This window comes from Acanthopagrus latus, chromosome 21 (genome assembly GCF_904848185.1).
Source record: "Acanthopagrus latus isolate v.2019 chromosome 21, fAcaLat1.1, whole genome shotgun sequence".
Taxonomy (NCBI): domain Eukaryota; kingdom Metazoa; phylum Chordata; class Actinopteri; order Spariformes; family Sparidae; genus Acanthopagrus; species Acanthopagrus latus.
Window position 1 is genome coordinate 14,046,666 of NC_051059.1, and position 16,048 is coordinate 14,062,713.

The 16,048-nt window shown below is 40.7% G+C and overlaps 1 protein-coding gene across 3 annotated transcripts in view; it reads left to right on the top strand.

Annotated features, from left to right (window-relative positions):
• The first annotated feature begins 7,020 nt into the window (after positions 1 to 7,020).
• myo9b (myosin IXb) overlaps positions 7,021 to 16,048 on the top strand; it is a 25,577-nt gene continuing 16,549 nt past the window's right edge. The window contains exons 1-6 of one of the 3 annotated variants that reach the window (XM_037083126.1): positions 7,029 to 7,166; positions 7,549 to 7,666; positions 7,975 to 8,815; positions 14,942 to 15,036; positions 15,192 to 15,254; positions 15,522 to 15,621. In XM_037083126.1, coding sequence (XP_036939021.1) covers positions 8,042 to 8,815; positions 14,942 to 15,036; positions 15,192 to 15,254; positions 15,522 to 15,621 — 1,032 coding nt within the window. In that variant the 5' untranslated portion in view covers positions 7,029 to 7,166; positions 7,549 to 7,666; positions 7,975 to 8,041. Of the gene's footprint in view, positions 7,667 to 7,974; positions 8,816 to 14,941; positions 15,037 to 15,191; positions 15,255 to 15,521; positions 15,622 to 16,048 lie in introns of all 3 variants that reach the window. The other 2 variants (XM_037083127.1, XM_037083130.1) reach the window with 2 other exon arrangements.

Consider the following 16,048-nt stretch of genomic DNA (forward strand, 5'->3'; position numbering starts at 1 on the left):
TCTCTTCCACCACGGGAAGGGTGACTCATCACGCCGAGGCAAATATGCCAATAGTGCACGCTACCAGCAGGGTGTGTAAATTCCACACCTGTCCCATCATCCTCTTCCCCTCCTTATCCTCCTCTTCTCTCCCCTCCCTTCCTTTTTTTTTGTGCCTTCTCTCTTTTCACACATGCTCCCCCCCCTTCGCTCACCCACACCTCGCACCGAACAGCCTGAGCAGCAGAAAGCAGTGCCGTCTTGCTAAGAACATGCAACAGACACCAGAGGGACCAGCAGGGAGAACGCTGAAGGCCTCGCTCTGTCTTGTCACCCCGCTTTCCTACTTACAAACAGGTGAGTTTGCAGCCATTACAAGCACTTTTATGATTAGATGCATGAGGGGCGGTGTCTAAGCTCTTTGGTCAACTGAAGAGGAGGGATAAAAAAAAAAAAAGAAAAAAAAGAAGAAAAAAAAACGTGTTGGAATTTTACTGCAGTGCATCTTTTTCTTATTTGGGATTGTTTTGCTGAATATGGCGCTGCTGAATTGCTTGTATCGACTGATTTTAAAGTGCTGCTCGTTCCTCCTGTTCCCCCCATTTCTCTGTCTTTCTCTCTATCCTCCAATAACACCCACTTTTTCTCATAAAAAAAAAAAAAACAAACTCCACCGTCTCTGAAATGCTTTGCCTGCTTCTCCCCTTCCAGAAGCGGACCGTTAACCTGAGCCGAACAAGCCTCGAAAAAGTTGAATAAAGTGTTTAAAGGTGACAGGGGAGGTTTTTGTTTAATAACCCCAAAGATGGATCATCGCACTCCTTCTCCGCAGGAAAACAAGGAGGCGGTGGGATGACAAAGGCTGCAGCTGCCTTTTCTTCTCCTGAAGCAGGGTGAAAAATGACATAATGGCTGTGGAGCTCAGGTAACTTCACTTAGACACCGATACCCTTGAAACTAATCCAACTCTTAGGTTGTGTTTACAAGATTTGCGCCGCTGCGAGCGTGTGAAATCCAAGTCTACCCGAGTGGGTAATGACAACAACGAAGTGATGAGGAAAATTACAGAATCCACTAATCAATACCTGGATAAATGTTATTATCTTGTAGTGTTGTTTACTGACATTTATCCACTTTGGAGGAGAGAATAATCCAGACACGATCACATGACGCTTGCAGTCGCATTTTGCCATCGCAGGAGGAGTAAATTTGCAGGACACTGAAGAGAAACACAATTCCTGCAGACTTGTGAGTGCAGCATGACGCTCTCCAGATCAAGGCGGCGTGAACGTGAGAGCGAGTTGTTTTCCTGCGAGCGGTGATGTCATGACACCACTCTTTGGGCGGACTAGCAGTTTATCCTGAAAACTGAGCCCGTGTGTCCTGAGGCTCAGACAAACTATCTGAGCACAAATGAGGAAGGTAGACACTCCTCGCAGCTGCAGAGGGAGGAAAGTACCCACCGTGTGAACTGAGAAAGTCGATATCTGCTTTTAAAAGTTCATAAAACACCAGAGGATCATGTCGTTTGCATACAGTTTACATGCAACTTTCATGCAACGGGCTGCACGGAGCTGAAGGTCTGCGACTGGGCCCAGTTTGATCTGACACTGTTTTCTTCTTTAGTATTTCCATTCAAGATCAAATACTGTGCTTAAGTGCAAAATAGAGGTACTTTACCAAAGTATTTCCATTTTCTTTCACTTTCTACATCTACTCCAGCACATTTCAGAGGTTAACATTCAGCTTTTTGCTCCAATGCATTTTAGAGAAATCCAAGAAAATTTGAGAAAATATGAGGTATCATATACTTAAAGGAAATATTCACCAAAAAGGATTCTCTACTCACCCCCATGCTGATGAAGAGTTGTTCAAAGTCCGCATAACATTTCCGGAGCTTCTGCAGCAAAAACAGTGTTGCAGCGTTCTCCTTAACAGCTGAAGAAGATGAGGACTTGTTTTAATATGAAAAAAAGAAAGAACCTAAAATGGCTCCATAACACAAGTCTCTGGTAGCCCAGAGATCCCTAATCGATTTGAAACAATGTTATTTACACCCTTTTTCTAAAGCAGGAAATCTGCAGTAAAGCGTTAGAGTGCACCCTGTCTGAAGTGAGGCAGAAGCTCTGCTGCTAGTCGAGGGTGTAAATGATGTCTTTTCAAATCAGTTCGGGATCTCTGGGCTTCTGGAGACGTGGATTATCATCAACAAGTTGTCCGGAGACGTTTTTTTTTTTTTTTTCCATCTTACTTTTTCATTTAAAAATGAGTCCCCATCTTCTCCAGTTGTTTAGGAGAATGCTGTTAACGCTGTTTTGCCGGGAAGCTCCAGAAAATGCTTTGTGGACGACAAAAACTTCTCCAGACTTTTGAAGATAGTGACTGAATTTTCAATTTTGGGTGAACTCCAACATCAGCACGATATTTTGAATGGGGGACTTTTACTTGTATGGGAGTCATTTTACTTTGACTTAAGTAAATGACCTCCACATTTGATTTGGAAACTGATATGATTTGGTTTACTTAATTAACATGCAGATCATGAAAGGAGCTTTTGTTGCATTGAAAGTAATAAAAATGCACTTCACCTCTTTGGCCAACCACTTATCCGATGTCTCCACATGGTCTACATTCAAATTAGTCGTCAATGTAACATATAAGATGTCTACAGTTTGTCTTTATTAACACATCTCCTGTGTTTTTTTGTATATGTGATGGTTTCTTTGCCCGCAGTGGTCCTGGACTTCTCATCTGAATAAGTCACAGCGAGAGAGCAGCAGGAGCAGCAGCAGCAGAAACACTGTTACTTTGGCAGGACCGAGTGCGAATGCTGCATCACTTAAATCCATTACATCCGTTCAGAATCTGTGTGTTTTTATGTGTTGTGTAAAGATATTCTGTCTTGCAGAATGAGACACACGCACCTCACAACCCCTGCGGCGGACGTCACTCTGGGAGGACTTTTCTGAAGGTGCAGAACTTAGCTCATTAGTGAGCATTGAACCAAACAGGAATTGTTCACAGTGGCTAAGTTCAGTGTCTGACATGAAAGAATGAGCCCCTGCATACCTGAGCGCTCCCGGCCGTCCCTAAACGGAGAGGAGAGGGGAGGGAACAAGGATGCATGGGAGAGGAAAAAAAAACAACAAAAAAAACAGACCACCTGTACTGTAAAAAAAGAGGAATGCTTTTAAATCTTTGCATGTCCAGACAGCCTGTACAGTAGTCAAACTCTCCTGAGTTATGAGGGTTTTATGAAGAGGAAGAAGCGAGGGGCAACAATGGAGGACACAGGACTCTACATTTGAAATGGAAAAGATTGTTATATAAAACTGCCGATTTTCAGGGACAAAGATGATTTCAGTCAATAAAAGCCATATCAATGTGTCGACTTTGGCCTCACTTTGCCTCACAGAGTTGAAAACAGAACCGCAGCTTGTTAAATCTTGGGCTCTCAGTCACTTTTGGGATGATGTGGTAACGTGGGCGTTTTCCCAGTTGTGTACTCCTGTGCCTACTGAACTGGATTCAGTGTGATTTTGCAGAACTGGCTCAGTCCAGCAGGAACAAGAGTGACACCTAATATGACGCCAACAGCGCCAACGAGAACATCGTCACACCCTCCTTTAATGTAATCATAAGGAACTCGTCGTAAAAATGACCAAAAAAAACATGTTTATCAAAGCACTCAGCAGCAGGTAATTTTGGAGACAGGAGTGATGAATTTGCAATTCTGGACACAAAGAAATGATGTGTGTGTCTGTGTGTACCGGTGTGTGTCCTAATTTGTCTCCCTGTGTGGGGGAGTCTGGCTGCCTCTGCAGGCAGCCGTTATCAACAGCAGCTGATTTGTGCTGAGTAACACTTTACTCTCCTCATTCCTCACAGCGTAATAAGCTGTCAGAGTGTCTGCGAGCCTCCTCACCAAATTGGGATACACCAGCTCAACGCCTCTGCGGCCATTATATAGCTGAATGGACAGGCGCCGCATTAGCATAAGCAAAACTGAGCACCCTAAGACATGTTATTGATTTTGGATGTCCCCAGTTGTCCGGGTGCCGCATGAACAATTACTTTTCACCCTGGGCCATTTTCCTCGTGGTCTCATCAGTTTTTAAAAATCTGCAGATGTGTGAAAATCTTAATATAGTCCCCCTCTAAAAAAAAAAAAAGAAAAAAAGAAAAAATATATTGTTGAATCGGTATGAAGTTTAATACCATTTCAACTGTTACACTGCATTTGTGCCACCGAACTCAATCCGTGCTGATGAGGCATTAAATTCAGACCAGGCTGTGCTGATGACATCATTATCTTTTCTCACGGGAAGGTGCAGAGTCCATCTCAAAAGTGCACAGGTTCTACTTTCTCCATCTGTTTTTTTTTTCTCTTGTGTGAATATGTCAAAAACTGAGCCGTCAAGAAGATTAAAAAAACACTTTTTTAGCACTCGTGACAAAAACCTCAAAATATCTGCAGCCATTTCTCCAGCTCTCACCAGCTTATATTGCTGCTATGTTGTGAATTTTACCTAAGCTTGAGTATTTCGGGTTTCCACTTGGTGCTCACATCTTTGTTTCTGGGTTTTTGTCTTTTAAATGCAACTGCTTGTTGTGTTACTTTGAATTGCATTTAAATGTTGTGCTGCATTTCCTCTTTAAAGTCTCTTTAAACCTGTAATTCTTGTTGCTCCTTCAGTTGAATGTTTGAATTTTATAAGAGGCCGGCCTACGAGCATTGTGTGTGACATCACACATACTTTGGAAGCCAATCCTAGTCCGGTATAAGCCTACTTAACGAACGCTGGATAACTAAAACCATGTTAAATAATAAAGCTGATAATTAGCCACATTCAGACTACAGAGGTTGAGACCGGGGCTGCAAATCCTCCCTGTGGCGTTTGCTGCATGGAGTAAAATTTGGCCGCCATGAAACCTTTAATTTTTAACCACGAGAAGTTTGTTTGTGTAATGCGGCACCTGCGCACATCTCCTCGCTCAACTGCATGAAAACTTCTGAGACACAGCCTCAACACCATCACTGCAGATCTTCATTGATTAACATCACATGACATCACACCTGAATATACGAAATATTGTATCTTGTGAGAAAAGGCTAAATGATAACCAAGTACGATAAGGTCACAATAAGCAGCCACATGCACAGTTTCAGTTCCTGTTGAGCACTGAAATGCTGATTACAGTCAAACAGGATTATTTCCATAACTTTGTTGTGATTTGTCATCACCGGACAAAGCTCTACAAGCTCCACATATTGTTAAAGAAAACATTAAAATAATCTTACATAGCCTTTTATAAGTGAATAAATGCTTTATCGTTATTCAAGAGCAAACAATCCCTGAATGTGCTGTTGCTGCTTTCACAAGACGGTCTGAGGCCAAAATGTTAATTAAAAGTGTTAAAAGGATTTGTAGCTTCAAGAGGGCTGACCAGTTCTTCTTCTTCAGCATCAGACAGGTCAGTACACATGAAACCACAGAATGCTCTGCCTATTGTTAATAACATTTACTGACCATATTCTCTCCTCTGAATTTGGTCAGTAAGTGTTAGGACCAAGCTGAGGAACACTTCAGGCAAACATGTGGAAAAATAAGAGGCCTTTTGTCTCACAAGCAATCAGTTTAATGAACAAACCGTTGTGTGTAAAAAAAAAAATTTAAAAAGCATTGTTTTGTGATGAAAATATTATTTCTTACTTTATGTGTATCTGTGTTACAGATGCATCAGTGTGTTGTTACAGATGCATCAGTGTGTAACCAGCATATTAGTGTCAGAGCTAATTTGAACCTCATACAGTTCAATGATTGTCTGACTACAAGTTGGGCCCCTTAAAAAGGCACTACTTGTTTGTCACGAGACAAAAATGGTTCAAAACCATTAATTCGAACTTGAACATCTTCCTGTGTTGTATGATGCTATAATGTGTTTAACATCAATGTAAATAGTTGACGTATATAGTTGACACAAAGACCAATATTTTTCTGAATTTTAGTGGAGAAGAAGTAGTAGAAACATTCACATAATGAAGTACGGTACAAGTATCTTAAAATTGCACCAAAGTACTGTACTTTTGAGGCATTTCCATTCTCTGTTACTTTGTACTTCTACTACACCACATTTCAAAAGGTAAATGTTTTACTTTTTACCCCGTTACATTTATTCGATAACTTTAGTTACTGGTAACTTTGCAGATTCTGTAAATAATAAATAAATATGTTACGATCAAAAATATTTATTTTATCAATATAACCCAACAGTTTGATATTCCCTGGAGTACACAAAGAATAAAAACTTAGGAGATTTAGTAGAATAAATCAAAACAGAGATATGTGTTTGTTTTATCATAACACATCTATTCATTACATATGTAATCTGCAAAGTCACTGGTGACTTAAGTGATCAAATAAATGTAGTGGAGTGAAAGGTTTTTTTTTTCTTTTGAAATGTGGTGGAGAAGAAGTACAAAGCACCAGAGAATGGAAATACCTCAAAACTGTACTTAAGAATAGTACTTGTGTGACTGTACTTTGTATCACTGTATTTGCTCAAGTACTATTACCCTTGTGTCGTATAGGGGGTTTTGTTTGGCTCATAATAAAACTTAACCCTCATGCAACTGATAAAGGACAAGTCCAACAAAACGTCAGAAACTGCCATGAAAATATTCAGTATTAAGTATTTGGAAAATAACTTTTTTTTCCATTTATAACAAAAAAGTGGCATCATGTAAAGAAATTAGTATTTAAAGGGTTGAATTGAATGAAAATTTGAATATTTGGTTGTTGTAATCACGACTGATGAAAAGAAAAAAACAAGTGAAAGTTTTCCATGACACTTTTTGACATGGAACATAAATGTGATCTGAGTACATTTTTTACCCACCATTTTTTTTAGCAGTTGCAAGAGAGTTAATTATGCGCTTTAATTGTTTTGTAGATGAGTTCTCACTGACTGTGGCGTAAACTGGCTTGTAATGCGCCGAGCTGTCCACTAGGTGGTGCTGAAGCTCCGCGGCTCGGCCGCAGGAACACATGAGGTCAATTAAACTGCTCCGTCCAATAAGTCCATGTGAAAGTGTCAGCTCCTCTCTCTCGGCTCTGAACTCCTGCGCTGTGGGTTTTTTCACCAGCGATTGTGTTTCCTGTGGGTTAAAGGCTGAAACCGTTCAGGTCAGTGGAAGGAAAACCATCCATTTACTTCCACCTCGTCGACGGTTGAGTGGGTGACAGTGTGTGTGTGTGTGTGTGTGTGTGTGTGTGTGTGTGTGTGTGTGTGTCGGGGTGTGTGTGTTGGAATCTAGGAAGTAACGATAGCCTAACCCTTACAATTTCTCAACCACGGCGACGAGGAGACGTTAATCCCCATTTCCGTGAGAAACTGTGATTTAAACGAGAACTAACACCGCCGAACTGCCGAGAAATCTTTTTTTTTACTCATTTAAAACTGTCAGTTAGCAGTTTGTTTGTTTGCTCACCTTTTCTGAGCAGCTCAGGTGAAGAAACGTCTGGTTTTGTTTTGGGGTTTTTTTTTTGTTTTTTTTTTTCCCTCAAGCTGTGCGGCTGGAGCTCGTCAACGCTGACTGGACGCGGTGGGATCTCCTTGTCCTCCTCCTCGCTTTTCGGGGTGTTTCGGCTTTCTTTTTAAAGATGAAATGAGTGGTTCTCGAAAGGTGAGACGTGTTGTGACATTTTCAATCGTGTTTGTTACTTAAAACTGTCACTTGTCACCTGGGCGGATGTATGTGTGGATTTTTTTTATTTTTTTTTTATTTTGATAAGGACAAAAGGAAATGTCGATTAAGTTAAAAGTAGGGATTTTACATGTTGACGCCAGGAGTTGAAATGATTGCATGTACTTTTTAAATACAAGAAAGAATGCATTTTACTGGAAAGAGTATGTTTAAAATGTATATTTATTTTTACCTGGATTCCTACTGTATATTTTTCATATTAAACTCACATATATGTGTTTCCACAGTGGATGCTGGGCAGAGAGTTGGGGCAGTGAGTTATGCTGAAAGCTGCCTGTGTATTCCTACATCAGGATGAGCACTACAGATGGAGCCGAGGCCCCTGAATACGATGAGGAGACCCGTGTTGTGCAGGTCTACCCCAGGCTGGCCCGGGGGACAGCAGCTTCCTTCTGTCCCCTGCAGGTCAGCTTCAGGGACACGGCGAGGACAGTAGTCCACAATGCGGTGACCAGCCTGGGCCTGGATCCCAAAGAGACGTACAACCTACTGGAGGTCAGGAAGAGCGGCGGAGAGGAGACGTTGCTGGAGGCTGGGGATTGCATTTTAGAGCGCGTCCTGTTGTGGCCACCGGAGACGCAGAGGTGGCACCGTCAGACCCAAGGGTACTACTTCATCCTGCAGCAGAAGCCAGCCAACAGTGGAGGTAACCAAGCAGGAAGCGGCAAAGAGGACGACCTCTGTGACCTCTCGACCGTAACTGAGGAGAGTATCCTGGAGGCTTTACGCCAGCGCTTCTACAAGCTCAAAATCTACACCTACGCCAGCAACATCCTCATCGCCATCAACCCTAATAAGTTCCTACCTCTGTACAATCCCAAGTATGTCAAGATGTACGAGAACCAGCCACTTGGCAAGCTGAGCCCACATATATTTGCCATAGCAGACGTGGCCTTTCGTGCCATGCTGAACCGACAGGTGAACCAGTGTATTGTGATATCTGGTGAGAGTGGCTCAGGGAAGACTGAGAGCAGCAGTTATCTCATCCACTGCCTGACTGCACTCAGTCAGAAGACATACTCTAGTGGGCTGAAACGGACCGTCCTCGGGGCTGGACCGGTGCTAGAGGTAGGTCACTGTGACATGAAGCTGGCGTGTGTGAAATGTATGTGTGAAACCCACTGACACCAACGCCTGTTTTAGCAGTATTCTTTTTTCTGTGTGAAGACACAGTAAGACTTAAAAGACTGTAGACTGTGTCCCAGCATCTTTATCAGGTCTCAGATCTAAACAATCATCATTCTCTCAAAATGAAAAAAAAAAGGGGTCCAAACTTTCAAGCATTTTCTTGTTTGAGGTTCTCCCTCTTGAGATTTACCACAAAATGGAAATAGACAACTTTCAGCTTTTCCCCCTACCAGCCTTCCCCTGTGGTATTGCTTTTGGCATGGCTGTTGAAAACACAGCGTTATCAACGTGACTATAGCTAATGGCCTTGCTTCTGTCCAAAGCAATAAACAACCGTTACAATCCCAATTTGACCGAGAAACCCTGATCTCAGTTTTATGAAAAGGCTGAATAATATGCTTGGCTCGATTGATAAAAAGACAGGTTTATTTGCTGACTGACGAAGTAGAAAGAATGCCAGTTTGAACCGTCTCAAGTCCCAGTGATGGGGGGGAAACACCTACCAGTTGAAACCTTTGACACAACACTGGTACAAGGTTCAATCAGTGTCCCTCTGCGACTTCTTTGCCTCCACAGTCAGCAGGGTTCTTTTTCTTTCAGTTCTGGTTTTTCCACCATTATCTGGGAATAGCCACTAGAGATACCAATGCCATTTTCTGTTTCGGGTTGCGCAATGGCAGATGCATTTTTTGTAATGCTGCCATCATTTTTCGCAGTAAAGGTCCAGCCTTTTTTTTATCGCACTGAATATTTTTACTCCTTAGAAAGGTCAAGCTGTCCCTTTTTTTTCCTTTTCTTTTGTTGGTCTGTGGTCTTGAGTGTCACAAGTAATAGCCTATAAACTCTGAATAATCTGAATCTAGTATAGAGAAAGCATCTAGTAACTAAAGTGAGCAAATAACAGTAATGTAGTGCAAAGTACAGTAGTTGTGTCCAGAATATGGTTGATTTAAGTATATTTTTTGGGAGGGCAATTAATCATGTACTATAGTCATGGTTTCGCAGAGCCCAACACAGCATCTTAATGTCTTGTTTTTTTTCAACCAATAGTCCAAAACCGAAAGATAATTAATTTACAGAAATATAACTCACTTCATGTCACTTCATGTCAAAAATGTCACTTCATCATGAAAACCTTCCCTGGTTCTTCTCAAATGTAAGTATTTACAATTTAACTTTTTTTGTGAATAACTTTTTTTTTTTTGTAATTGCCACCCTGGGCTCTATTTAACTATTTTCTTCCATAGAAAAAAAAAACAGCTCATCAAAAACCAATGACATAAAGCATGGTATGAATTTGACACACAGCGGCCTGGCCTTTTTAGGGTTTTTTTTGTGTGTGTGAAAACACATTTCCAGCTGTAACTCCCTCAAATCTTTCATTCCATCTCAAATCGTTCATCCCACCAGAGACTACGAGCATGCATGGTTTAAGCACCCCCAAATGTTGCTTATGTTTTCAGTTTAGTTGATAAATCCAGTGACTTCACGAGCTGATCATCTGCCCTTTCTGCAGTTTGCAAAGAGCGATGAGTCATGAAATTAGACCCTGTCATCCTGACTTCATAGATCACGTTGGCAGGACTTTGCTAATCACCAGACTAACATGGATGATTGTGAGTCTAAATGAAGCTATAGTTACATAATACGTAGTGCCCGCTTCAGTCTCATATCCTCTTTGTAAGACATGTTAGTCATTCCCGTTCAAAAAAAAGAAACACTCCCTTCAAACAGAGAGTTTGTATGAGAGCCTCTTGTGTTTCGCACTTCCTGCAATAAAAACATCAGTGTAATCAACAAAAACCACAAAACATCTGCATGATGCAAACCATCTGTCATAATTTATTTATAAGAGAAAACAGAAAAGGGAAACAGAACCTATACTAGTTTGAATAAGAAGGCGGAACATCTGTTCTGTGTTGATTTTGATCCTTAGTACGATCTCTGAATGTCAGTTTGTTTTGGAATATTCCTCTCTCATCAAATAAGAAACGACAATGATGAAAATGGTGTGCGTGAACTGGGAATTCCCTCTTTGTTTTATCAGCTATCAACAGTTTCACTCTCACTCATCTTGGTTAAAAGGTTTATTTGGTGGCCTTCACACCAGCGTCGTTCTATAATAACCATGTCAATGAGTTACACAACAACACATTTGACCGCATTTGCCTGTGACATCTGCTTTCTGTTTCAGTTGTTTGTCAGCTTACACACCATGTTTGAATGATAACTGGCAAGAAACTAGGGCAAATGTTCGGGAAATTACCCGCCTCCTTGGGTCTTCACAAAGTGTTTTTCCCTGTAAAACATTTATTGTTTTTTCGACGAGCCTGTTTTCAGCGCTCAACGCTTGAGAACAAATCAGCAAGTTGGAAGCAGTTCGTGGTTGGTTTCAGCTCACTATTGTTTATCATTATTCATGTTGTCATTTTCTGAAGTGCTGCTGGCACCATTCGAATCTGCTCTAGGCTACCGGTGTGTGGATTTTTCTGTAGAAACAGTAGATAGTGGATACTTCAGATCAGTTCACAAGTGCATGTTTATCAATCCATCACCGTCCAACTAACCTTTCACACAAAGGATCCTGGCCCACATTGTTACCGATCACACCCCCACTCACACAAACACAATCCCAAGGGGCCAGGCTTTCATTAGAGGGTGTCTAAATATGGATTCTTCCTCTTTGAACAAGTCCAACTAGTTCCTCCTTCAAAAAAGGGACAGTTGAAGTAGTTTTCCTGTAAACTGATCCTACTGGCATTTAGTTGCTTTGTGCTGTTGCCGACATAGGAGTTCAAGCAGGCAGAGAAAGGGACTTTTGGTGATTTGGTTTTTTTTTGTTTGTTTGTTTTTTAAGTAGAGAGAAGCTCACTGAAGACAGAGGTCATACCACAACAGTTGGTGTAAACTTGGGTCAGGCAATGACAAATATTCACGCCAAATGTGAATATCAGCACAGGCCAAGCCAAGATCTAATGACAGGATTCCCAATGCAGTAATGAGAATTAGTTGAGCTGTGAACTTCCTGTTCTGGGTTTTTATGCATCCGTAGTTTGGCTGTTTTGCCATCTTGGGATTTCCTTTATGAGTCACACTATAAAATACATGTTCCTTTTTTTATTAATTAATTTATTTATTGGATTCAAAAAGTCGAGACTTTTCTTCTCTTTCTTTGTAACTGAAATTCAATGTCATCCTGCTTCACATCAGTGTGACAGAAACTGCATGTGATTCTAATCTCACTTGTGCAAGATAACAGCCGCTGAATCATATATCCTTGGCCACTTTTTAAGATGGTGTAAGAAGTGAAGATACATAAGTGTGTTGTTCATTAGTTAATTTTAAAATCAGGAAAAGGTATGCAGGGTATGGCACCTCGTTTTCACAGTGGTTACCTGACTGACTGAATGGTTATAACATGAGGTGATCAGGAAGCTGAGAGCTGAGCTCCACAGGGAATGTGCAGGGCGTTGTCTTTGAGGGAACTCCAGAGAGAGAGCAGAGAAGCAGGAACGTGTCAGAACAGGCTGAGCCAGGTCTGCTGGCAAACCCACTCTGCAAAGTATAAATCACCCCTTTTCTTTCTCTTTTTCCTTCTCTTCTTAAAACCTGTTCTCAGAAATACACTCTGTCTCTCTTTCTTCTACTTCCACTTCTTTAGCTGCCTGTCAAGTTAGGAATAATGAATTCTCGTAGGTCTGCAATTCAGTCCAGCTCACTCGAGTCCCCTTCATGGGTTTGAATTTTTAGGACACAATTGGTTCATATCTTTTGCCACCTTTAGTATCCCACAGTCCATTTTGCTTTGTTTGAAATAGTTGTTGAGATTAAATGATATGTTCAGACCCTCCTTTAACTGTTGTTTTTTAAGTACCATCAACTGATGTGTTTTTTTAGGGACAAAGGCAATATCAATATTAGTCAGCACGAAGACTTTTTTGAGCCGAAGGCTACCCTGTTAAAACATAATTTATTTGCGTAATCATTTGCAAATAGTGGTGATGGATCATTAGTTGGCCTTGCTGAAGCGTCAAATGCAAAACAAGTTTGGCAAAGTTCAAACTAGATGAATGAAAAAGAGCCACTGCAAGATCCGGAGTATTATTAGTATTTCCTGTCTGCCTCTTCAGTGGAAAAGATCTTTAAAAACAACCAACAAGACAAATCAAACAAGGAATTACAAAGATTACAAGTTGACATCCTCACTTTACAAATTTTGTCCGACCACAGACCCTAAACCTTGAAATGTTTAATTTATGATAATGTGAAATAGAGAAAAGAAGCAAATCCTCAAATCTGAGAACCAGAAAATGTTCTGCACTCTTGCTTAATAAATCAGTCAATCTGTTGGAAAAAAAAATACATTGAGCACTGGGTGTCTGTCATCTGACAGTGAGATGTCACAGCTCATTCTCTTAATTAAAATCAGTATCATACTTATCCAGTTTTACCACTAGTCATAGTATGTTGGTTGTTTATTGTGAGGACAAATTCCTGCTGATAAACCTGGAATTTTGTTGACTTTACTACCAGGCCGGGTTTTAATGAATGCATCCTTTGTCTCTGTTGGAAGCCCTCCTAATGATGGCATCTTTTAGGGATCCAGACCCTAAACTGTGGCATTTGCAAACACCTGTTTCTCTCCCTCTTTCACATACCACCTTCCCTCTTCTCTCCATATGCCTTTCCTTCTTTCCATGCATCATTTAAGCTCTTTATATACGTTTGATTGATCTCGTTTATAATGACAGCCATGCATGTTTGAAAAGATTCTTGTATGTATGTACAGAGGTGCACTGGGGAGGAACATTCCTTTACCTGTCAGCATGCACTCAGTACAGTGTGCAGGTCTAGCTCCCCGTCTGCATGACTGTGGCCTGTTGAGACACGCTCTCAGCATAGCTCAAACTGGAATGACGGAGAACTTTAGATGCTTACGTGGGCTCTGTTTGGATTTCTCTCTTCCTGTATTAAAGGAAGTAGAAGCTGATCCAGAGTCAGCTGCAGCTACTGAGCGTCATTTTCCCAGTGACTTTGCCTGGGCGGAGTCTTGTGTGTGTTATTGATTGTGAGCCTTAGTTACTGTTTCCAGTCACAGAGTAACAATCCAGGCAACTATTAGATCACTCATTATGTTACCTCTTATGTGGCAACCAATGATAATATACTGCTATCAATTATGTTAGCAATTTAGTACTTACAATTACTTGTTTTGTCTAGCAGATAATTACAAATGCTTATCAAGTTTTCCAGACCTCAAAGTGTCTCTAAAAAACACTTATTACTTTGTCAGAACCACAGATGAAAACAAAGGTATTGGATTTATAATGATATGAAACAGAAAAAAAGGCTGAAAATCCTTACATTTGAGTTGCAGGAACCAGCTGATTTTGGTCATTTTACTTGATAAGTGAATTAATCAGTTGAGAGAAATCAATTGCAAAGATAATATTTTTGTGGTTGTAGACTAATAAAGTAAAAGTTTTTCAGCTTCATCAAACCTGCCGGGGGGAAATACTTTTTAAGAAATTGAAATGTGAAGGAAATGCCACTCTGTTCAGAAATCGCAGGTTTGACAGACATGTCAGACCTGTTGTAGGTACTAACAACAAACCAAACTCATCACGTTAAATAACAACATTATGTGTTGAAAACTTGTATCTTGAAGTGAACATGTATGTAACGCTGTGATCCGACCCTCTCACAGAAATTACTGAGACCGAGACACCATTCGCTCTATTACAGAACACTGTACCATTCCAGTGAATGAATGAATTGAAGGTGTTATTTTGAGGTGAAACAGTTACAAAAGTCAAGAAAAAATGAATTGCAAATGAAGACAACCTTTAGGTGTAGCCCTAGTTTAGAGTTAGACCAACGTCAATGTTATATAACGGTTGCTAACGAAAACAGTTCCCTGCCATCCCCAAACCAAAGGGATTTATTTGGTGGCTGCTCTAGAAACATTTAAAGTGTTTAGGTCTGGATGCCAGTGTCTGTAAGAAACATGCCCACAAATTTGTCTGTTTACTTAATGAAAACGTATGTTCCCTTCGTTTCAAACAGGCCTTTGGCAACGCCAGGACTTCAGAGAATAACAACTCCAGCCGCTTTGGAAAGTTCATCCAGCTCAACTATCTGGAGAGTGGTGTTATCCGAGGGTAAGACATCATGTTCTGTTTTTCTCACCAGCCTTCTGCAGACATTTAGTGATTCTTCAAGGCATCACAGATTATCTTATTTGATATGTTTGTTATATTTTTTCAACCATGCCAAAGTTTCACACATTTTTTTGACTCTCATGTGTTTCTTGCAGGGCAGTTATTGAGAAGTTTCTGCTAGAAAAGTCCCGTCTGGTCTCCAGAGATAAGAATGAGAGGTATAGTGAAGACATTTAAAGTCCTCACAGAAACACTCACATTTTATATGTAAATCTTGGCATGGAAATTATAATGTCACTCATGCAAACTTTGCTCACAGTCTCACCTGTTTGTACCTGAACCCAGATCTCTAATATAAGCTGACAACTCAATGAAACGTAACCATATTTACAGCACTATGTGCAGTGAAATGTTTGCTACAAAACAGAGCTGAATGAAACCAGCCTGACTCCTGATTGACTGTATCGGTGCTGTGTGACCTACAGGAACTACCACGTGTTCTACTATCTGTTGATGGGCACGTCCAAAGACGAGCAAGAGGAGTTTCATCTGTTAAAGCCGCAAGATTATCTTTACCTCAAGCAGGTACCTTTGATCTGTACACTTTACAGCAGCGGCAATTTAGAGAGGGGAGGCATGATGTGTAATTTGACCTTATCTAATAGGGAAAACCAGCAGTAGATTTGTATAGAAACAGACCAGCAATATCTAAAAACTCCTCAGCAGTAAATTGTAGTGTGTGTGAGTATCTCTTGTGTAGTGAACACTTACATAAAGCTGTAAAACTGCACATTAACTAGGCTTAAAGTGCATCTGTTTTCCCTCAATCATTTTATTCTAGCAAGAATTTAAGACCATGCTGACTCACAGATTCCTTTGTATATTTAGTCCTGTTTACACATGTCTTCTGAAAATGCTGTTGTTTGATTGAACCCTGGCTCGGACCAGAAACACACTGACGCCCCTTGAAAAAGTTGGTCTCTGTCTAGTTTTAAGCAACCCAGCACATTTA